We start from the raw sequence: 23,530 nt of genomic DNA on the forward strand, positions 1-23,530 counted from the left end.
TCATAAATCTTTATGTATTATTGAAGAATGAACTCTTGCTCTCATCCCCAGTGCCTTGGAACTTGGCCTAAATGTGACTCTAACTTGAAATTTAGTGTCCTCACAAGCGTTCCATTTGATTTATGTTTTAAATGTTAAATTTTCCTCTGGATGATCAACAACATGCTCTTTGATGTAGTATAAAAAAGTTTTATGTTTGTCTTTAGGATATTCTGCTTGAACTTATATCAACTTGGTATTGTGGAAAGGGCACAGGCTTTAAAGTCAGACACCACTCATTAGCAGTATGACCTTAGGAAATCTAAATATACTTTGAGAGATGGTAGTGGTGTTTTTATTTGTAAAATACATTTGCTGTGAAAATTAAATGAAATAATACATGACAGTCCTGTCATATTAGTTGACATCCCTCCATATCTTATATAAAACATGTGTAGTAAATAAAGTTTGCTTAAAACAATTAATGATGGTATAGAATGTGATTATATTATTTGATGATTTTTTTCATAAATTTTGTGCATTGAGCATTATCGAGTATCTCTTATCTGTCCAGCTCTGTGTGAGATAATTGAGATATAAAAATAATCACAAAGTTTGATTCCATTCTTTGAGGAGCTGCAGACTAAATGGGATATGGACATTAGTGAGAAGCAATACAACCTTTATAATGTTTTATAATTGGTGAAATAGAATAATATTCATCTTATACCTAACAGTGTTGTTATCAATGCATTATTGCTATTGCTAGCATTTTTAAAGTTCAACTTTAGATATTTTTTTGGATCTGTTTAAGAATGAGTATTTGCTGATTTTGGAAATTCAGTATATAACTAAGACTGGATGCCTTACCAAGAGTTTTTCTTTGTTTTTATTCAAATGTTCTGGTTTATTTAACCAAAATATATATTTTTTTGTATTTCAAATTAGTGAATAGATTATATTACTTCATAATGCTTAGAAATAGGAAGGTACAAGTATTTCATATCGGACCTGTAGTTGTAGGACCTGCCACTTAGCACATTATGTGAAGTTTTATATATATTATACATTAGTAGAGTTGTGCTCCACGAATTTATTACATACTCACCAACACTAGATGGTGCTGTGGGCTTAAATAAGTTTTCTGGTTAGAGGGTTCAGCCATCTTTTGTTTTATCAAAATCTCTTATTAAAGCATTTGTTTTATTAAAATCTATTTTAATAGTTGAAAATGCTGATGTTATTAATAAACTTTTACTTCTAAAGTTAGTGCTGATTTGTTCATGGTGTCTTTACTCTTGCATAGATTCTAATTACACATTGCTCCTTATAGTTACACAAACTAAGATATCTTCATTTGTGGAGCAAAATAGGAATATATATCCTTCTAAAAATGCTTTTAGAGAGAATTTTACCCTTCAAATTCTGATTTATATAGAGAGCTTAACTTAGAGAAAATAATAATTTAAGTCATATAACACAATCTTTCTGCCTCCAGCCCCCTCCCCCTTTTTGTAAAATGGTACTCTTTTTGCATGGAAAGTTAGTTTTTAAATTTCTTCTGAAATTCATTTGATTTTTTTCCCCCCTCTTGGCTTCCAGCTTCCAAGTTCTTTCAATGCTGTGTCTTTGTCCTTGGAGTTCTACCTTTGTCAAGTGTCCCTTAATTACCTGAGCAGTTTTCTGTATAGACATAAAAGTTTGGACACCTGTACCAGAAACTCTAATTCATTGAGTCCAGGCAGGCTTGGGTATATGTAATTTAGAAAAATGGTTGGTTCTGTGAAAACAGTATTTCTCTGCACAGTCAGGGTTGAGAGCCAGTCGTGCAGACAAGACACCATTAGGATTTTTCTGTTGACCTAGAGGAAGAAATAGCTAAGCTAAGCTACAGAGATAGTTGCTTTTTTTTTTGTTTTTTTTTTTAGATAGTTGCTTCTTAGAGACAATTACATTTTCCCTTCTTCCCAGTTTTCCTTATCATTTAGGTGTTGAGATGTTGGGAAGAGGAGCCTCTGGGGAAAAGGGAATGACACATGATGACAACCCATCCAATCCCAACCTCAGGACAATATGGCTCCTTCATAATGCTATTCATACATTAGGTATCAACTTACTCCCTTTTCCCTCCTTTCACTGAGGACTCTCCATTATTTTGACACCTTGGGCAGAAGAATCAGTTCTAATCATTTAATTAAGTTTAAGTTTGATTGTGTTTTGTAGAATTAGCATTTTGTTTTTGGTGTCTTTCTGTATTTAAGAATTATCAAATATCATGCTATTATCTGATCTTGGGCAAGTTATCGAGCATTTCTGTTTCTCCATTTCCTGTAAAGCGCAAAGTGACCACAGTAATCCCATTTCAGAGGGATGTTGCAAATATTAGAAAGTTTATGTAAATTTCCTTTTTTTTATGTAAATTTCCTAATATTACTTTGTACATAGAAACTGCTCATTTAATGGTAGTTAAAATAATCAATAATGAATAATAGTTTTTGTAGTCCCAGATAAAGTGAGCCCTATATTTGTCTTTATTTTTTCGAGATTAAGCCTAAGTATATTTGTAAACTTAGGTTCCATGTTTTAAAACTCAAATAGTTATATTTTTATTTGGAAAAGTATTCCTCTTGCCACATCTTTTTTGTTTTTTTTTTAAGATTTATTTAAATTCCAGTTACTCAATATACAGTGTAATATTAGTTTCAGGTGTATAATTTATTGTTTCAACACTTCCATACAATAGCTGGTGCTCATCACAACTAAGTGTCACATCTTGATAAAAGCAATTGAATGCTTTGTTAGACAGACTATGGATGATGGGTTCATCTCTCTCCTTGACAGGTTTCCTGGTACTGCATTTTGGGTTGCAAAGCAGAAGGGAGCTACGGAAAAGTAAGGCTAAACAATAATCATCTCCCAAACTCAGGAGAAGCGGTATGTCAAATTAAAAAAAAAAACCTCTAAAGGTCAGGAAATCTTGTCAAAAGTCTTATTAATGACAACTGAATGTTTTTTTTTTATCCCCTTCTATCATTATTTCAGTGAATTTCTCTAATTTCAATTTAAGTCCTAACTCAAATCCAACAGTAAATACAAAGGTTTTATTTATTTATTTTATATAGAAGGATTATTTAATTATATTTTTAAAGTCATATTACTTCAGTTTCCCATATATAAACTTGAAATATGTTTTTGTTAACAGATACCGGCTGATGGTAAAAGCATTTTTGAAGTGAAAGGTTTAGAAACTAATGAAAAATATGTCTTTGCAATTGCTGCTTATTCTTCTAATGGGAAGCTTATTGGTGATGCTGTTGGGGAAACAACTAAACCAATTCTGGTTTATCCACCTCTTTCTGCTGTTACTGCTCGGATGTTCTTGACGCAGGTAGAAGAAATTTCTGCTAATTTTTTCCTCTATGTTTTTTTTCTCTTAAGCTGTTACTAAGTAATTTCTAATGGGAAAAAAATCACAGTGGATATTCTAAAGCTCTTGTAATACATATTTCCATTACTGCAGTTTAGTCTCATAAAAATAGGAATCATTCCTTCTCTTTTTAGTGAGATTGATTTTTACAGTAACATTTTTTTCTTGGATTACAAATGTATTCAGGAAAAAAATGCTATTGTAAAATTTAATTTTAAATTTAATTTAATTTTAAATTTAATTTTAGAAATTTAGAAAATACTGAAATGTACAAAGAAGAAAATAAATGTTATCTATTATCCTATCATCCAGAGTAGCAGTTCTTAACTTGGGACAGTTTTGGTCCCCAGGGGACATTTGTCAATGTCTGGAGACATTTTTAGTTGTCATAACCTAGAAGGGTGCTTCTGGCATCTAGTGGGTAGACCCCAGGAATGTTGAAAAGCACTCTCCAATGCAAAGGACAGTTCTCCCTAACAAAGAATGACAAAGTCCGCCCCAAATGTCAGTAGTGCCAAGATGGGAGAAACCCTGATCCAGAGCTATCTTTCCATTTGTGTGTGTGTGTGTGTATACAATTTTATATACACGCACATTTTTATATATATACGTGTTTGAATTTATGTGTAATATATAATCTAATCACAGCATATAATTTTATATCCTGATATTTTCATTTAATATATAATTGACATTTTTTTCATTCCAGTAAGTATTCCTCCACAGCATAATTTTTAACACCTGCATCTTATAAAGGTATTGCCTCTTTTAACGATACTGCATCTTACAGATAGATCATAGTTTACTTAGTAATCTTTACTGGTGGGCATTTTGATATTTTTCAAAAGTCTTTTGCTATTATAAACAAAGCTGTGATGCACGTCTTGGTATATATAATCTATATATATAGATGCTGTAATCTATCTGCATCCATGATTACTTTTTTGGGTTAGATTTACAGAAGTGAAATTTCCAGACACACAGGCCTGAGTTCAAGTTCCAGTTCCTCACGTTAGCTACATGATTTTAAGCAAGCAACTTTAATGTATGAAGTGGGAATAATAATAGTGGTTACCTCCCAGAGGTATTATGAGTATTAAATGGAATTATGTTTCACCAGTGCACTTGTCACACAGTAGGCACTTAGTAAATATTATTTTTAGTTATGAATATACTCCTGAATTAACATTTTTGCTGAAATGATTGCCTGCCTTATAAAACAGATCACCAGTGAATAGGACACAAGGAAGAATGACTCATTGACCTAAGTCTCTAGAATCTAATTTTAAGCCTATCGTTGGCTCTAGAAATGATGACTATTTTAAATTTTATCACATTTCTATTGTGCTATTATTTTTCTCTTAATAGTTGATTAGTATAATAAGCTAAGATCTTAATGGTATTTTATATTCTCATATTTTTCAAAGAAAATTAAATCGAGAGAATTGCTAGGATTTGTCTAGCATTGGTTTAGCATGTCATATTGGCTCATGGTTTTCTGATGTTTTTATTTCTTTGGAATCTAATATATTCCCTAATTTGCAGTGATGGAGTTATTTCAAAGTGAGGAACCGAATATTTTATCAAGGCCTAATTTTTCTCCAGGGAGGTTTGACTTTTGGGTTTCATTTGGCAGAACTTTCATTGAAAAGTTAATAAAACCAAGTGCAAGCTATTCTACTGGAATAATGAGAAGTGTCATAAAGTAATGACCAATGTTTCATTATTGACACTATATTTGCAGTACTGTGTTCATTTATGATAGTATATGAGCATTCTCTCTCATAATGTTAAGTGACTGAAGCAAAATTTTCTTACTTAGTAAGCTTAGTAAAACTTAATTTACAGCTCAAGTTTAAGCCTTTAAGTTCTAGCAAAAAAATGTATCTTTCCTTTGGAATTGCAATCTATTTTTCATGAGACTGGTTAGTTTTTAGTTTCAGGATAATTTCTTAATAAGTTCTTAAAAAATATTATAGGGGTGCCTGGTGGCTCAGTCGTTGGAGCGTCCAGCTCTTGGTTTTGGCTCAGATCATAATCTTATGGTCCTGGGATTGAGCCTCTCATCAGGCTCCATGATCAGTCAGGAGTCTGCCCCTCTCATTCTCCCCCTTGCCTTGCTCCTTTCTCTCTCTCACAAATAAATAAATCTTTAAAAAGTCATATATATTTTATAGTAAGATATAGAGACATTTCACCAAATGCCTATGATTAACTTGGCTTGGAATTTTAGGTTTACTTTCAACTCGACGTTATTCTATAGATATTAAAATCAGTGGAGTCTTAACTAGGTTTCCCCTTAATGTAGAAAACTATTAATTTATCTGGAAAATGGAGGAACCCTGATGAATGATATATTTTCTACAGATACTTTCTAATTTCCTCCTTTTTATAGCTTCATTTATTTTTATTTTTCCCCTTTAAGTCATGAATATCTAGGTAATATAAAACATAGAAAATTAGAAACCTATGAGCAGGATTTTAGGATTTTAGGCAAATTACTTGGTCTCAATTTCCCTATCTCTTTTTTTAAATTTTTTTTTAATTTTTATTTATTTATGATAGTTACAGAGAGAGAGAGAGAGAGAGAGAGAGGCAGAGGGAGAAGCAGGCTCCATGCACCGGGAGCCCGACATGGGATTCGATCCCGGGTCTCCAGGATCGCGCCCTGGGCCAAAGGCAGGCGCCAAACTGCTGCGCCACCCAGGGATCCCAATTTCCCTATCTCTAAAGTGGATATAAGATCCAATGTCATGTACTGGGTTATTGAAGTACTCAATCAAATAATGAGTGGGCATAATGGCTTGTTGAGAAAAAGAAATGGGGAATATCATTTATTTAAAAACTACTATGTGCCAGGTATTTAAAAATTCATTATTATGTTTATTATAATAACTAGTGAGGTAGTGGTATTACTTTCATTTTATAGTTGAGGAAAGTGAGATAAATATAATCCTTCCCCTGTCATTTTATTTGAGAAAGGGTGTCTCAGGGAGGTCATATAATTGAGTAACCCAAGGTTATTTGGGTAGCGGATGGTAAGCCTGATACCAGCACTTAACTTTCTACTGCTCCGTTCAGGTTCAAGGAAGTCATGTATTCAACCTCCAACAAGTTCTTCTAGAGTCCATGTTTCTGCTCTCTCTTCTCTGCCTAGGTTGTTGTTGCTCAGTGGGTCTTGATGATCAGTTAGGCAGTAGAGTTGTCTGTCAGTAATAGTGGTGGCAGGAGAATGAAATTCATACTTTTTTTTTCACTTTATATATAAATTAAACTCTGATAGAGTTGCCTTTTCTCTATGACCAAATTAAAAACAATAAGTCTACCAGGCAAAATATAGTTATCCAGTTTTTAAAGCTTTTTAAAGAAGTCTCAACTCTTCTTTTTCCTCTCATCCTCCAACTGAATATTGCTATTCTCTCTACTCATCTGTTTATTGATGAATTATTTATTGTCTGTTTTGTCCTAGGTTCTGTGCTAGATGTCATTTCTTCTTTCTTTGAACTATCTTTTTTATCAATCTCATTACCACAACGATAACCTATATTTAGGTAACTTGGATTTACTGTTTCCTTTAGGGCTCCGATTGCAAGTTGAGGGAATCAGCCTGACTTGGGAGAATGCAGCCAGGCCCTGGGAAGACTGTGGTCCCCGGCCGCTGTAGGTCTCCTACCTTTGGTTCTCTGTGTACATCTGCTTCTCTTCTTCTTTTTCTCCTCCTAAAGACTGACTTTATTTACTTTTCTATCTCTAATGGAAAAATGGCAGCCCCTGCATTTTTATCTCTCTCAATTGCAGCTATAACAGAGACTGCCTGGCTAGCTCCTAACCTGGATTCTAGATTCCTAGGAAAGAGATTCTGAGTAGCCCACCAAATAAAATGAGTCTGACTTCTTTTTTGATGTTTGACTACTGACTTGTTTTTAAATTTCACCCCTCTTTTTACCTTTGGTTCCATACAAAGGCAGGCTGATTGGAGGTCTGTGAGCTCACCTTTGAAATTTAAATCTCCCAGGTGTCAGTAGCTTTTCTTATTCCTATCACTTCCTTCCCTTAGCCACTAATCAAGGCCCAACCCATTTCTTCCCAGGCCTGCTAGCGCCTGCCCAACACTCCCTAGGAGCCCCTTGTGTGAATAATAAACTTTCTCTGAAATTCTCATGGTGCATGTAGTGCCTTTAGCCTACAGCAGAACCACATTTTGTGTGGGGATCCATCTTGCTTTGCAGAGGGGGCTATAAAACATTCAGCTTGGGTCAGGCACTTACCCTGGGGCAGTCAATTGTGCTATAGTAGAATTGCTGAGTTTCCTCTTCTGTGGGTAGAGGGAAATTACCACAAAAAGAAGGTTTTAAAATTTATTTAACATGTTATTATTGTGCGCTTACTCTGTGCTACGCACTGCTCCAGGCTACTGATTCTAAACCTTGAACGTGCGCCTTCAGTGCTGGTTAAACAGATTGTTGTGCCCTGCCACCAGTTTTTGATTTACTAGGTCTGGGGTAGGGCCCAGAATTTTACATTTCCAATAAGTTCCTAGGTGATGTTGATGCTGATGGTCCAGGGATCATACTTTGAGAACCACTGTTTTAAGCAAAGTGAACAAAATATCATAAGAGTTAGGTAATAAACAACAAACAAAGTAAATAAGTAAATTACCTAGCATGTTACAAGATAAATTCTATGGGAGGAAAAAGTAGAGTATGGCCAAAGGAATTAGAAGTGTGAAGTGAGCAAATGGAAGGTAGATCAGAGTATTAAACTGGGTGATCAAGGAAGGCTCATCTAGAAGGTGAGATTTGAGCAGAGACTTAAAGGAGGTGCAGGAGGGAGTCTCTGAAGTAAGAACATTCTGCATAAGAAGCTAGGGCAAAAGCTCTATGGTTTTCAGAAGCGTACCTGGTTATGTTTGATAAACAGCAAGGAGACCAGTGTGGCTGGAGCAGAGGGACCCATGGGGAGTAAAATAATTGGTTAGAGAGGGAAAGGTAAGTAGGTGGATAGGGAGCAGATCATGACAAGACCTCTAGGTCGTTGTAAGAATTTTGGCTTTTAGTTTGAGTGAAATGGGCAACTGTTGGGGAGGTTTTGTTTTTGTTTTTGAGAAGTGGTATGACGTAATGTGACTTCTATTTTCAGAGGCTTACCCTGGCTGCTATGTTAGGAATAGACCATAATAGAGATGGGACGGAAGCAGAGGGACATATCTACTTCTGTAATCCAATGAGAGATGGTGGTGCTTGGCCAGTGTGATAGTAGTTGGTGTGGTGAGAAGTGGTCAGATTTTGGATATGTTTTGAAGAGGAGTTAAGAGTTCCTAGTGGAAATAATAAAATCAGAAAAATAAAAGATGACTCTAAGATATTTAGTTGACTAACTGGAAGGATAGGCTTGATATCAGCTGAGTTGGGGAATGCTATGGGTAGTGTAGATTTGGGGCCAAGGGAGATCAGAATTCATTTTGAGACATGTTGAGGTAAGATGTTTATTAGATATTCAGAGAGAACAATTGAGTAGTCAGTGAGATACATGAATCTGGAGTGTGGAAGAGAGGTCTAGAGAGGAGGAGTCGATAGTAGTCATGTGACCATTAAAGACATGGTGCTGGATGATTTCACTGAGGAAATAAGTACAGATAGAAGAGAGGAAAGGTCCAGAGACTGAGCCCTGGGACATACAATATAAAGTGATTGAGGACAAGAGTAGGAGCTTGCAAAGGCAACTGATAAGGAATGTGAGGGAAAATAAAAGTCAAGTGTGGAGCTCTGGAAGCCACGAGAAGGTCATGTATCAAGGAAGAAGTCTCTACTGTACTTAATTATTTCATTAGTCTTCTAGTTCTTCTTTCTCATTTTAGCCTCACCCCCTCTAAAGTCTATTCAACTCACTACTACCAGGTCACCATCTTGTATCATGGCATTGCTCTGTTAACCTACAAAAACTGATGAATTTACAAACCTTAGTTTTATCATGTCATCTTTCCTTATTTTACAATGTTCACTAATTGAAAATGCCATTATTTTTAGAAGGACATATTTTAAGAAGAAAGAACATTCAATTATAATTTTACCCAACTCACATATCATTTGTTATTAATTTCCATGATACATATTAAATTATATGATGTTTTAGTGACCAGTAGGCTACCTCCTTCATTTAACCAATGCAGCCAGAGAAGTGACCTCCTCTACCACTCTAAGTCTTGGCTCTACCTTTTTTACTAAATATCTGTACAAGTTATTTAACTTCTTTAAAAAAATTTTTTTTTAAAGATTTTATTTATTTACTCCTAAGAGGCACAGAGAGAGAGAGGCAGAGACATAGGCAGAGGGAGAAGCAGGGTCCCTGGGACTTAATCCCTGGAGCGAGCATCACTCTCCGAGCCAAAGGCAGATGCTCAACTGCTGAGCCACCCAGGCACGTCCCAAATTATTTAACTTCTTAATACCTCAGTTTCCTTATCTGAAAAATAGGAATGGTAATGGAGCTTACCTTATAAAGCTGTAATGGGGAGTCACTACAGTAATGCATATGAAGTGCCTGGACATCTTTAAATACTTCCACCTGATTTTCAAGGCCTTCTCAGATTGTTCCTGTTTTACCTGTCCATCATATTTCCTGCTTTTCTTCAAATTCTGACCTGTCTTTCCAGTCTCTCCTAAATGCACTATGGTGATTTTCATTATTGGACCCTTTTCAGGATCTGTCTGAACTATGCCCATCTGAACCTTATTCCTACCTGAGGGTTCAACTCAAGCCCTGACTCCTTTTCGAAGCCTTCATTTCTCCTTTTCTCAGCCTCCACAATTATTATGTTATTCTTTATGGTTTTTCTGGTGATTTCATGTGTTTTATGTCTGTAACTTGATTAGAATTTAATGGAGTATAAGGTCATTTTAAGCTTTGAAGAACCTATCCTTACAGTGCTTAGCACAGAGTAGAAACTTCATAAAACCTTACTGGTTGGTTGATTATGAGTGCAGAGTTGGCAGATTTAAAAAGTTCTGGCCCTGTAAGTTATTCCCTTGAGTGGAATATATTCTAGCAACATGTCATTTACATACTTAATTTAATGAATTTATTTGTATTTTATATCTTACCTGCTTCCATTAAGGATTTAAAGCAGCACATAACTCGTGATGAGATTTTATATTGTTGTACATATTTGAACAGAATGATTTTAAGAAATAGCTGTAAAGAAATGTGTTCTACCAAAAGAAATAGATAAGTTGAGGATTTTTCTTCTTGTAAGCTTCTGTTTTTACCAGTGCAATCAGTTATTTTGCCTAATGTTGAATGTGTTGAATTAAAAACATATCATGGCCTCTTGGAAGCATCTCGGTTTTATTTTTCACTCTTTTTAGCTGTGAACCCTTTGTTGCAAAAAGCTCTGAAAGTGTCAGTCTAAACCAGAAGAGAATGAAGTATATTTCATATTTTGGGTTTGGGAAATCTGATTGTTTCTCTTGGAACAGATTGTTCATTATAACAGTGTCTATAATAAATGGAGTGCACTGCTGAGATAGATGGAAATGAAATTAATTTGGCTCAGATGTGATCTTTGTTTTGCTTATGAGAATTTGAAACATCCTTACAGGGTTTCAAATTTCCATGCAATTTAGAAATAAAAGAGATTTCAAAATGTGCCTGCCTCCCTTGCCAGTGGCTATCAATACCTTACTATGGCTCTGTAGAACAAAACAACAAATGTGAATAACTGTGTATGAAACTAATGTGTGAGCAGACTGTCTCAAAATTCCTGTTTAAAAGATACATTTCACAAATAAAAATATTGCATAAAATAATGTACTCTTTGTTGTAGGTTGCCTATCAGATTGGTAACTATGAGGTGTCTAAGAAAGTTTTCTCACCAGTTTGGGATTATTTTGTTGCTTCACTACATCATGATGAACAGTCTGTTATTTGTTTAAGCAATATAATGACTATTACACAGAGAAGGTAATTAGAAATATTCTTTTAAAATATTAATGCTTGAGAATATGGATGTTGGGTGTGAAGCCTATAATTAATATTCAATTTCATGTTAAGATAGTCAATGTAAAACTATTTCTAATAAGTGTTTTAATAAGCATATACATTCCAAGTTCTTGAGTTCCTGTTAGAAATTTCTTTGCCAGAGTCAGAAAAAGCATAGGAGACATATAGATGCATTCTGAATTTAAAGTAGTGAAGGCTATGGGACAAAGATACCAAATAATAACCAAGATAATGTTGGTTATTCTAGAAAACACAAATATGCTTTGGGGACTTTTGTAACAAGCAAGTTGGGGTTAAATTTATGGTCTGATGGGTGGGCTGTTAGGATAAGAAGGTTTTTCCTTTGCTTGAAGAGGCTCCCAGGATTAGACCATCAGCAACTGCAAACGGGTTGGTAGGAGCCATGTAAAACCACAGGCCATCCTTTGCTTTATGGCCATTTTTCCTTAAAAAGAAAAAAAAATTAAGAACAACTTCAGAAATGAGCATTAATGATTTCAGGCTGTCTCAACAAGTTCAAAACAACAGTCTCTTTCACCTGCTTGTTAATGCCTGAAATGTCTTTAACAAGAAGATAAACCCTTTATTCCTCAAAGATAATGACTTTAAATGCACATGCTGGTTGAGGCAAGACTTTGATACTGCTTATTCACATAAAGGTATAATTCCATTCAATTAAACAAATGTAGACTTAGCATTATCCATGTACAAAAATGCTAGGTGCTATGCAGGATGGATTTGAGAGGCACTTTAGAAAAGGAAGACACAGAGCTTGGAAGCTTTTATGTGACATGGGGACAAGAGAGTAGAAGTAGTGAAGTTGACTCGGATTGCTGTTGTTACCTGACTGGCAGGCAGGCCTATAGTGTGTCCTAGGAGAATGAGAGAGTTGGGATAAGTTTTTGGAAGAGATAATGGATTTGATAGGAAATATTTTGAGTTTAGTTTTCCAGCAGGATGCCTTTGTGGATATGAGGTGCCCAGTAGATGGTTGAATATTTAGTACTGACACTTAGGAAAGAGGTGAAGGCTGGAGATAGATTGAGAAAATGTCCATGAGGTCATCATTGAAGTTTTGACGAGTGCTATCTCCCAAGGAAGAACTGTTTAGCAGAAAAGATAGAAACTGGAGTTGAATGCTGGACATTGCTTACACTTAAGAGGCTGAAGCAAGGAGATGGAAACAAGGAAGGGTACTGAAAATATTTTGTGCTGGTCTCAGCCTATCAATAACCAATGCTGTATCTGAACCAGCCCTTGTGGTTCTTCTTATGATTGCAAGACGCTCTTCAATAACCATCTGGAAATTTTGAAAAAAATAAAAGTTTGTTACTTACAGGATCTGGAAATTACACAGCACACCTGGGGCCGCACAGCAAGGTCATAGGTAAAGAGAGAGAGACATCAGGGGCTTGGGGTTCTGCTTTTATTGAGGTCAAGGGTGCCTAGGATTTCATAGGCTCACTCTTTGTTGTTGAATTAAAAAAGTAAGAGTATATTTAAAGCAAGGGAACAGAAATAAACAAATGGCCCCAGTTGTCATGTATTGAAATCAACCAAGATTTCTAAAACAAAGGAGCCTCAGTGGGAGAGGTGGCCTGGCTCTTTATCTAGTTGTGTGACTGGCAATATCTTGATTAGAGAAAGCCATCTTTGAAGTGAATGCCTCTTTGAAGTAGATGCTTTGGCAATCAAAACTTAAGTCAGTCCCTTCCATTACAATAAAAAAAAAAAAAAAAAGAAAGAAAGAAAGAAAGAAGAAGACTCAACTATCATAACTTAATCTATAAAAAGGAATAGTCCAGCAGGTGAAAGTCTGGAAAAGTATATTGCCAAGGGAAGTGAGAGTATGAGAGTATCACCCAGGAGGGACTGGTCCACAGTGTTAAATGCTAGTGCAAGGTCAGGCAGGGGCTTTGCTCCATAAGAAATGCTACAGAAAGGTTGGGTAGGATAAAAACTGAGATGAAGGCTTTTAAAATTGGCAGTTAGGAGGCCATTGATGATTCAAGAGGGCTATTTTTTTGTGGTGCAATGGGCCAGAAACCGTTTGCAGTTGGGTAAGAAGTGATTGAAAATGGAGAACTGGAATAAGCTAAGATCACTCATGCGAAGTTTGGTGGTAGAGAGGAGGATGGCAGACCCCTGGGGGTGGGGGGCAGGCTCAAGGAAAGCATGTTTGAGGGTGGAGAGGAAGGAGACAGTGGAGAGGGAGAAACTGAGGATACAAGCAAATTGCTGTGATAAGGACATCATGGTGGTAGAGCCAGGAGGATAGAGGAGCACGTAGAATGGAGAGCAGAAGGTTTAGAGCATTCGCTGTTGGGATTGTGAACAAAGAGACATGAGGAATAATGGAAGTGTTGCTGAAAAGGACTAATGACGAAGGTGATATCACATAATGTGAATTTGTCATAGAGCCCAATTCCTTGTGGCTAAGGCCTCATTGACTCATCTTTATTAACCCAAGGCCTAGAATAGTGTTTTCTATGTGGTAGGTATTTGGCAAACACTAGTTTGAATGGAAAAAAAATCAAATGAAGTTAATAAGTGAATAAGTGACTGACTATTGTAGCAGGGCTAAAAAAGCAGCCAGTGACATCTATGCAAGGGCAGGCAGGCTGATTTATGGCTTCAAATAGGGGTGCAGGATCTGTAGCATTAGAGAGGTCACTATTGAAATGACTGGCCAGCGTGTGAGTCTTTAGGGAAGGAAATGGAGCCACGAAAGGCAACAGCTTGGATGCATTGCCTACCTATGTGCAGATACTGATGATCATCATGTGAGTGAAGAGAGAGTCAGTATGAGTTGCAGGAATGAGAGAACTAAATTTCTCCTAGCAAATATAATTCCCACTTTTTTTTTTTTTTTTTTTTTATTTATGATAGTCACACAATGAGAGAGAGAGAGAGGCAGAGACATAGGCAGAGGGAGAAGCAGGATCCATGCACCGGGAGCCCGACGTGGGATTCGATCCCTGGTCTCCAGGATGGTGCCCTGGGCCAAAGGCAGGCGCTAAACCGCTGCGCCACCCAGGGATCCCAATTCCCACGTTTAACACGGTGGTGAAGCAGCTTGTCCTCAAGTATAAATTACTGATGTCACATCCTTCCTTGTTTTTTAGAAATGGAGGGTGGACCTGAAGCTTAGAAGAGAGAGTTTGCCACCAAGTAAAGCTGAGAGCAAGGAAGGGAATATTGGAAACAAAGAAGGAAGGTTGCAGATTTCACAGTTTTGCTAATGGTTGGCACTGTTGACTGCAATTTAGGAAAGATAATTAAAAATAATCCAAGAGTTATTAAGACTCTGCCTCCCTCCATCCTTCCCTCCCTGCCTCTTTCTTTCTTCTTTTTTTCTGTACCCATGGTGGCTCTTGCTATAGGTGATCCTTATTTCCACAAAGTTTATTAATTGAAATATTGGGCCTATTTTCCAAGTTTCTGAATATCTGTAGTGATTTCATGATATTGATAGAAAAGAAGTATATAAACTTCTTTAGAACCAGAACATTTTACTGATAGTTATTTTTATGTATTTGTGACACAATATGTCAGAAGCTTCATTTTCTTAGTTGTTAAACATAATCTTTAATTTTAATTTAAGCAGCAGTGTGAGAGAAGTTATTCCACAAATTTTTGCTGCTATTTTGGGATCACTGTGTAGATATTAAGAACAGATCAATCTAAAAAGGTGCATTTACCTGCTATATCATTTTATATGTATACCTGTAACATCATTTACTTTCTTTTGCAGATTACATTCAGATATTTTGGCAGAGACTTCTTCAATCCTCTTATACCTTTTTCTTAGAAATATTTTTGTAACAAGTGACATTAAAATTAAAGAAGAAAATCTTTTCTGTGATAATATTAAAGGCAATGAGATTTTCCCCTCTCAACAAGTAAGTAATCTAAAAATGACCAAAAATGTGCCAATTTCCCTTTATTTGTTTCTTGATGTTTCAAGTTCATGTTTTTTTGGGATTGCATATCCTGATTTGTGAATGGGCTGAGAGGTCATTTTACGATCATGCAGGTTTATTTGATATTCCTTATAGGTTTCATAGGACCAAGTTCATATATATTTTTTTCTTCTTTTCAATTTATTTTTTTTGTCTCTACAAAAGTAGTATAAATTTCAGATATTCAAAAAGTTATAATGTACAAAGTGAAATGCATCATAATCCTGTTCTTACTAAAAATAACTCTGATTTTGTTTTCTTTGTTTTGTTTTTATCCCTGATATTTAAAAATATGCATAGGCAAGTTATTATTTTATAAAAATGACATCACAGTCTCTTTGCTATTCCACAATTTTCTTATTTAACATTTCTTATAATTTATTTTTTAAAAAAATTTGAGTGAGAGAGCAAGAGAGAGAGAAAACAAGTGGGGCAGAGAGGCAGAGGGATACGGAGAGGCAGACTCCCCACTGAGCAGGGAGCCCAATGTGGGACTCAATCCCAGGTCTCTGGAATCATGACCTGAGCTGAAGGTAGACACTCAACTGACTGAGCCACCCAAGTGCCCCTGTAATTTATCTTGAAGATATTTTCATGCAGATACATATCAATTTATCAAAAAAATTTTTTACAGTTCTCAGTTTATTAATTCTCTCATGAAATATCTGCACAATCAGCACAAAGTCACTGCAGAATCTTTACTCCTTCCGTTGTCCATTCTACAGCTCACTTTGTTGCCAGCACCAGCATTGGTTTTTTGCAGTCCTGCTGATCTTCTTCATTCTGTTCTTGCATTCCTTTCCCTGTTTTCTTGAGGTCTTCTTCTTCTCATACAGGCCATGTCTTGCAAGTCTATGTTTGAGTTCATTATTATTCTTTGCATAATCCAGGGAATCATAAATCATGCCAAAGCTAATTGTCTTGCCACCACCCAAATTGGTTCTAAATCTAAATATAAAGATGACATCTGGTGTGATCTTGCCTATTTTGGCTAGTTTCTCCTGTGTTTCTCTCTTAGGTACTGTTGCCTTTCTGGGGTGAAGAACGTCAACGAGTATTTGTTTTCATACTAAAGTGTTTTTCATTTTAATACTGCATTCCTGAATAGAGGCAGGAATGTAACCTATCTCCTACTGCTGGATTCTCAGGGTGGCTATAAACATTGCTGTATGTACATCTACAACCTTCAACTCTTAACATCTCGCTTTTAAAAACAATCCTTTGCTTTATTTTTTCATTCTAGATTGAACATCACTCTTCTTTCTCCCTCTTCCTTTTTCCTTCTATAGAAGGAAATCTTAGGCACATCGAGGTTTTTTTCAATGTATTTGTTTTTTACAGTTGCTTTTTCCTACCCATGCATTTATTAATTAATCAACCAATAAATTGTTACATGAGACTTTGCCAGTGTCTTTGGATACAAAAATGAAAAAACAAACAAACAAGCCATGGCCCTTTTGTCCAGGGTAAGTTCACAGTCTTACAGAGCCCAAGCACTTACAAACAACATCCTGTTCATACTATGTTGCCTTTATAAAGACCATCTTTAAGTACTTCAATGAATTTCAGAATGCTGGGTTACCATTCTACTAAAAATTTACTCCTGGAAATTTCTGGTTGCCACTGATAAATTTCTTTGTATGTAATTTTGTATGTATATATAGAAAAACAGGGGCACCTGAATGGCTCAATAGGTTGTGTCTGACTCTTGGTTTTGGCTTAGGTCATGATCTTGGGGTCGAGGGATGGAGCTTCACATCGGGCTTCATTTTCAGAGGGGAGTTGGCTTCCCTCCCTCTCCTCCCACTCGTGTGCTTGCTCTCTCTCTCTCCCTCATATAAATAAAAACTAAAAAAAAAAAAAAAAAAAAAAAAAAAGAGAGAGAAGAAATATAGTGAAATCTTCCTTCGGGAAAGGGAAGGAAAAGTAGGATAGGATCTCTACTTTTTTAAAGTAGCATTTAATCATAATTTCTATTTTGCTACCATTTTTATTTAAGTAGCAGAAGTATAATAGAAGATTAATTTGGTCTACTGAAAATTTACCATTTTTTTTTTTCACAAATCCCGAAAGAAAATGGGACTTTGTTAGTCAATGGGGGCAAAATTAGAGACAAATATTTTAATTATGATTTGTTACAATTTATGTTTTGAAAAAGCTTGATTTTTTTCTAACATTAAAATATAGCCAAGTTTTATTTTTTAATTTTTAAAAAATTTTTAAAAAGATTTTATTTATTCATGAGAGACACACACACACACAGAGGCAGAGACACAGGCAGAGGGAGAAGCAGGCTCCATGCAGGGAGCCTGAGTGGGATTCAATCCCAGGTCCCCGGGATCACACCCTGGGCTGAAGGCGGCGCTAAATCGCTGAGCTACCTGGGCTGACCAAATATAGCCAAGTTTTAGTTTTACCTAAAAATTTAAAAAGATTGGTCCCTTTTTCATTACTAGTGGTATTTGTATTATTTATAAAATGTTCTGAAGTTTAAGTCTAAGGTTGTCTTATCTATACATAACATTGTTGTGGAGTTAGAATTGTTCTTGAATTTAGATTTTCTTCATATCAACATTTTAACATACTAACATGTTGTTAAGCCACAAGGATCACATTTCCTACCCTTTCTTCTCCTTAGAGACACATTGGTGAAGCACTTGATGTTCACTTTGAGTAACAGTATCTGTTTCTTTTTTTTTTTTTTTTTACAGATTGCTAGATTAATTGAATGTGAGAGAATATTAGTGGCATTGGAACTTAGCAACTACCTAAATGATTCCAATTATGCCCTTCAAGCTGTGACTCAATGTTATGGCCTCCTTGTTCCTATAATCTACCACAATATTGTTTTGGTACCTGTCATACAGGTAAGCATATTTATCCCCCCAAATAAGGATATTTTTACAAAGGAAATTCAACAATGCATCTTAGAAAAAAAAAAAAAAACAATGTATCTTTTGTAATGTACAAATAGGTCAAAGACAGGTGTAAAATTTCATGAGTTAACTGAAAAACATTTTAATAACTTAAATTATGTCTGGACAAACATAAATAAGGACTAAAATGTATTTCTCTGAAAACATTCAGCCCCATTGCTATCCATGTTTAAACATTGACAATCTGCTTTTCTAGTTTTTTTTTTTTAAGTCATTTCAATTTTTATGCTTGTGTAATGTTAGAAACAGCATTATTTATTCAAAAACATATTGTTAAAGTCATCATCTGGGAAAATAATTGGTAGATGACCCAAGAAAAAATATTTGGTTTCTTGGTGATTGAGGAGTTGGAATTTATGGAAAAAGAGTAGGTGAGAGCTGGCTGAAGAGATTATATTAGTTGTCTCTTCTTCCTAACAAATCATTGTAAACTTATTGGCTTAAAACAATACATACTTACTATCTCATAGTTTCTGTGGGACAGGAGACTGGATATGGGTTGGCTGAGTCTTCTGTGGAGGGTCTTATCAGGCTGAAATCGAGGTGATGGCCAGAGCTGTGATCCTACCTGAGGTTGCAGAGCCTCTTCCAAACTCACTGGTTGTTGAGAACTCATTTCCTTGTGCTCAGGTGATAGGAGGTCCTTAGCTCCTAAAGGCTCACCACCAGTCCCCTGCCACATGGTCTTCTCCGTAACATGGCAATCTGCTTCCTCAAGACCAGCAGGAAAGTCTCCTCTAGTATGCACAAGGAGGAGTCTCATATAACAAGATAGTCATGAGCGTGATATTCTTGCCATATTTGCAGGTCCTACCCACACACAAGAGAAGGGATTATATAGGGCTTGTACACCAGGGGGAAGAATCTTGTGGATGGTTGTAAAATTCTGCCTACCACAGGGAACTAATGAGAGAAGTAAGGTTTCACTGTTTATCTTTTAGAAAGTTTTCACCATCATCGTTATCATTATCATCATCAACTCAGATTTTTTTAATTCACCATTGAGAAAACTAATAGGCTTGGGTAACTTAACAAATACTTGCCTTGGTGTGGCTATACTGGAGCATAGATGTGCCTCCTTCTCCCACATCCCCACATTTAGGAGTTCAGTTGCTTAGGAGATCTGCCTCCAGAATCCAAAATCTAGACTCATAGTTGGCAGCTTTCCATGTCATTTGTAGATAGATTGTAGAACAGCATTCTCAAGTGTGGTGTATGCTTCCTCGAGAACCCAAAGGCATTTATTTGGCATTGTCCTTTCTTCTTAGAGGTGAGAGATGCCAGATATCAGACCTACATGGGAGGGAGTGTCTCAGCATTCCCCAAATAGTACATTAATGTGGCAGTTTCCCGAATCTTCACAGGGTTTATTTCAACCCTCCAGAGGGCACTTGCCATTTCTTGCTTTTAATTTCGATTAACATATTATTGATGTAATGATCTAATGTTTTGTTTTTGAGAAATGCCCAGAGAGTTCAGTTCATTTCTTGAAATATGTCAGAGGCTGGGAGGATTATCACTGCCCTGGGGAAAGATGCTGAATACGTACTTTTGTCTTCCCAGTATGAATGGGAACTTCTTCTGGTTCTTCCCAGTTGAATAGAAAAGAAAACATTAGCCATAGCAATGCATAGTTTTTTAGTGTCCTCTTGCAAGGATACCACATTGGGACCAATATTTGCAACCAGTGCTCAGTTGGTCAAGTTCAGGATAATCCACTGTCATCCTCTTGCACCCCATTGATTTAGGGTGCCTTTTGCTATAGGTGAGAGAGTGGACTTTTGAGGAGAAGCCTCAAAAAAAAAGTTCTAATAAATTGTATTGTTTAAAATAGGAAAAGTGAGTGGAATGCAAGAGGAGATACTAGAAATAGGCCTCAATATGTATGAGAATATGTGACAGAATTGGCATCCACTTCAGCAGGAAGAGACTGGATATTTTTAGTAAATGCTGGTGAAACCCCTGGATATTCATCTGAAAGAAAATAGAGTTTGACACCTATATCATACCGTATATAAAAAGTTCAGATGTACTAAAGACTTAAATGTAAAATAAAGCAAAAAGTTAAGGGAAAAAAATCCCAGGTTACATGTATAATCCAGGGTTGTAGAAATCCTTTTTAAGCAAGACAGACCACTTAGAAATAATAAGAAAGATAAGAACTATTGACAATATTTATGGCAACCTATGTGTGACAAAAGGGACCATAACAAAGATAGTAGAAAATTTGTGGATTTGGAAAAAATATCTAACAAGGATATTTATATATATAGTACTAACAAGTCTTACAAATTGACAACAACTTAATTTAAAAAAATGTCCACAGGATATGAATAGGCAGTTTACAGGAGAGCAAATTCAAGTGGCCAAGAACCATGAAAAGATGCTCAAACTCTGAATATCCTTAGACATGCACATTAAATGAACAATATAATATTGCTGACAGAATTGAAAAGATCTGTGTAACTCTTCTTGCTCGTGACGATGTGGGGCAAAGGCATTCTCATTCATTGATAGGGAACATGTGAATTACTGTAGGCTTTGGGTTTTGGTAAAGCAATCTTAATTTTAATTAAACTAAATCTAAATTTAATTAAAAATTAAAAACAAATATACTTGACACACACTTGATACTAATCCTTCTATTAGTAATTTATCCCATAGAATAAAATCACCAGTTAGTAAGATGCTATTCCTAGTTCCACCCCTCAGTTCCCAGATCCGTGTGTTCTACCTACTGGGGACCCAACACCAAGTAATTGTCATTGATATAGAGTGTATACTTTGCCCTGGAAAATGGTGCTTCATCCTCACGTGGTAACATCTCAAAGCTGGTGCTGAAATTGCCACTCATATTGGCAACTAAGCATGTACAAGGGTGTTTCTTGTGGCCTTCTTGGTGGTGACAAAAAAAGCTGGAGACAAAGACAAAGTGCAGTAGCCGGAGGATGGCCAGTATACTAGATTGTAAAATGTCAGCTGTAAAAGTGTGTGCAACATGGGGATTCTGGAAATGGCTGAATAAATAATGGTTGTTGCACGCTAAATCATATAATGGCAGTCATTGGAAATAATGAATTTGAACTATACCTGTAGACTTGGAGGAATTTTTCACAAGACATGGTTGAAACAGAAATGCATAGTTCAAGCAAGTGTTTATGAATTCCATTTTGTGACATAGCATTATTTAACATAACATTAACCCTCCCTCTATGTATACTTGAGTATTTGTGTGTGTGTGTGTGTGTGTGTGTGTGTGTGTGTATACATACAAAACTACTAAATTGCTAACATGATTTGGGGATATGGTATAGTGTGAGCATGCCTTCTGAGAATCTCTACTTTCCCACCTTCTTTGCCTTCTTTTCTCACACTTACCCTCTCCATGACCTGGAAGGCTCATTCCCAGTGGCTTGTCTTGGAGGCTAAATCTGCTGGTTCAGGCTGTGCGGCAAAGGCAGTCTGCTTAGGGGTGGGGTTGGGTAGTGATGGGGAGGAATTAAAGAAACATTCCAAATACTCATAAGTGTACAGTAATGATAATAATATTGTTAGAATGGTGGCTTGTAGCAATTAGTGTGCCTACAAAAGACCAGCATCCATACGTTAACTTGTCTTTTGATAATCTGGATGATTAATAGATTGATGCAGTCTCAGCCCTGCTTTTCTGACAATAATGTTACTCAGAACAGTGCAAGAGTATTGAAAGGTAAATTTAATTATCTAGCTCTTGATCAAATTCAGGATCACATAATATGAGGTGGCATAAACACCAATATTTATGGGATATGGGATATGAATGCTTGGTTGTAATTTTAAAGGAAACTATTATTTCAATTACCTCGTATCACCATGTATTTAATATGGTACATCTTTCTCCAAATGGTTTTTTAAGGTCCTCGTAAGACTGGATGTGCCTTTAGTGCTTTGTGTATGTAATATTCTGCCTATATTTTTTTATGACACTTGTCAAAATGTGCTGTTTTGTAATCTTTGTATACTTATTTTATCCTCTTCTCTAGTTTTCAAGTTACTTTAGATGAGGGACTCATCTGAAATTGAATGTATTAATTTTATCTCAAAGTGCATTCTTATATAAATAAGTAATTTATTGACAATTACTGATAATAATAAAATTTGGTTTAAAACTTTAATGATTTGAATAGAGCATTTCCTAATGAGTGAGGGTAATGTTTTCAACAGAAACTATTGTGCTTCTATTTTTTAGATCTTGATAAAGTGTGTAGTGGTTTTGCAAGGATTACCAAATATCATCCACTCAAAGAAACATACTGCAAGTTTTGAAAGTGTACAACACATGATAGCTTGTTGTATCTTCTACATAATAAAGGTATTTATCTCATTCTTTGTCTAGTGCCATAGAATTTAGGAATAGCAATGATTTAGAAAGCTAAATTACTTTTATTACATAGAATACTTTAAAAAATAGTACCCACAGTGCATTTTAGATCAAAAGTTGCCTGAGTAGGTCAGTTGGTAAAGCCTGGAGGGTGTCTCTTAGGCCAAGAGAAGGATTGGGAAAGAGTGCATTTTGTGGGACCTCATTCACCTTGGAAACGAGAAAGAACCAAGAGCCCAGAGGCTGATAGGTAAGTTTATTTAATTTTCATTGCTTGGCTCAAAGACCAGCATTGCCTGTTTCTTCATAGGCTTTAGTTGACTGAATCCAGGGAATTTCCTCAAAGAAGGGCCATATCTGCCTGCCTGTTTTATATGGTCCTCACAGGACCTTTTGTGATTTGGTCAGGGGTCTGGAAGAACGCTGCATGGGTGGGCTGACTCGATCCATCTGTTAGGACTTCAGTTTGCTTCAGCAAAGGTCTGGAAACAGAGAGGCCTTTTCCTTCTATCTTGGCAAAAAAGTCATGATTGCTAGCTGTTTATGGCCTGACCTCAGGGGCAGAAAATTATATCTTTCCATTGCTTACTGGTTTACCACTGCATCTTTAACCTTGTCTGTGCAGAGACTGAGCGAGGGTAGCTATTAGCTAGCATAGAATGGAATTATCTAGAGATAAATTCAGAAGGCAGATCCAGAAGTCCTAACATGAAATAAAGAGTTCTGGAGGTAGGAAATTAAAAAATGGACAATAGTTTTCCTCAGTCCTAGACCGATTAATTTAAGAACTTGTGTCTTGACACTTGGTGGTGAGCTTCTTGAAGTCCAAGGATAAAGAAATATCCAAAGTTTTGGAACAGGTTATTTG

At 36.1% G+C, this 23,530-nt stretch overlaps 1 protein-coding gene across 15 annotated transcripts in view; it reads left to right on the forward strand.

Annotated features, from left to right (window-relative positions):
* CFAP54 (cilia and flagella associated protein 54) overlaps positions 1-23,530 on the forward strand; it is a 297,401-nt gene that overhangs the window by 86,348 nt on the left and 187,523 nt on the right. For all 15 annotated transcript variants that reach the window (XR_005370580.1, XR_005370581.1, XR_005370582.1 and 12 more), the window contains 6 exons: positions 2,821-2,913; positions 3,182-3,367; positions 11,229-11,365; positions 15,159-15,306; positions 18,078-18,233; positions 22,531-22,653. Coding sequence is in view for 11 of the 15 variants with exons in the window: in XM_038558716.1 (XP_038414644.1) it covers positions 2,821-2,913; positions 3,182-3,367; positions 11,229-11,365; positions 15,159-15,306; positions 18,078-18,233; positions 22,531-22,653 (843 nt within the window). In the remaining 4 variants the exon portion in view is untranslated. The remainder of the gene's footprint in view (positions 1-2,820; positions 2,914-3,181; positions 3,368-11,228; positions 11,366-15,158; positions 15,307-18,077; positions 18,234-22,530; positions 22,654-23,530) is intronic.

Source organism: Canis lupus, chromosome 15 (assembly GCF_011100685.1).
Source record: "Canis lupus familiaris isolate Mischka breed German Shepherd chromosome 15, alternate assembly UU_Cfam_GSD_1.0, whole genome shotgun sequence".
NCBI lineage: Eukaryota > Metazoa > Chordata > Mammalia > Carnivora > Canidae > Canis > Canis lupus.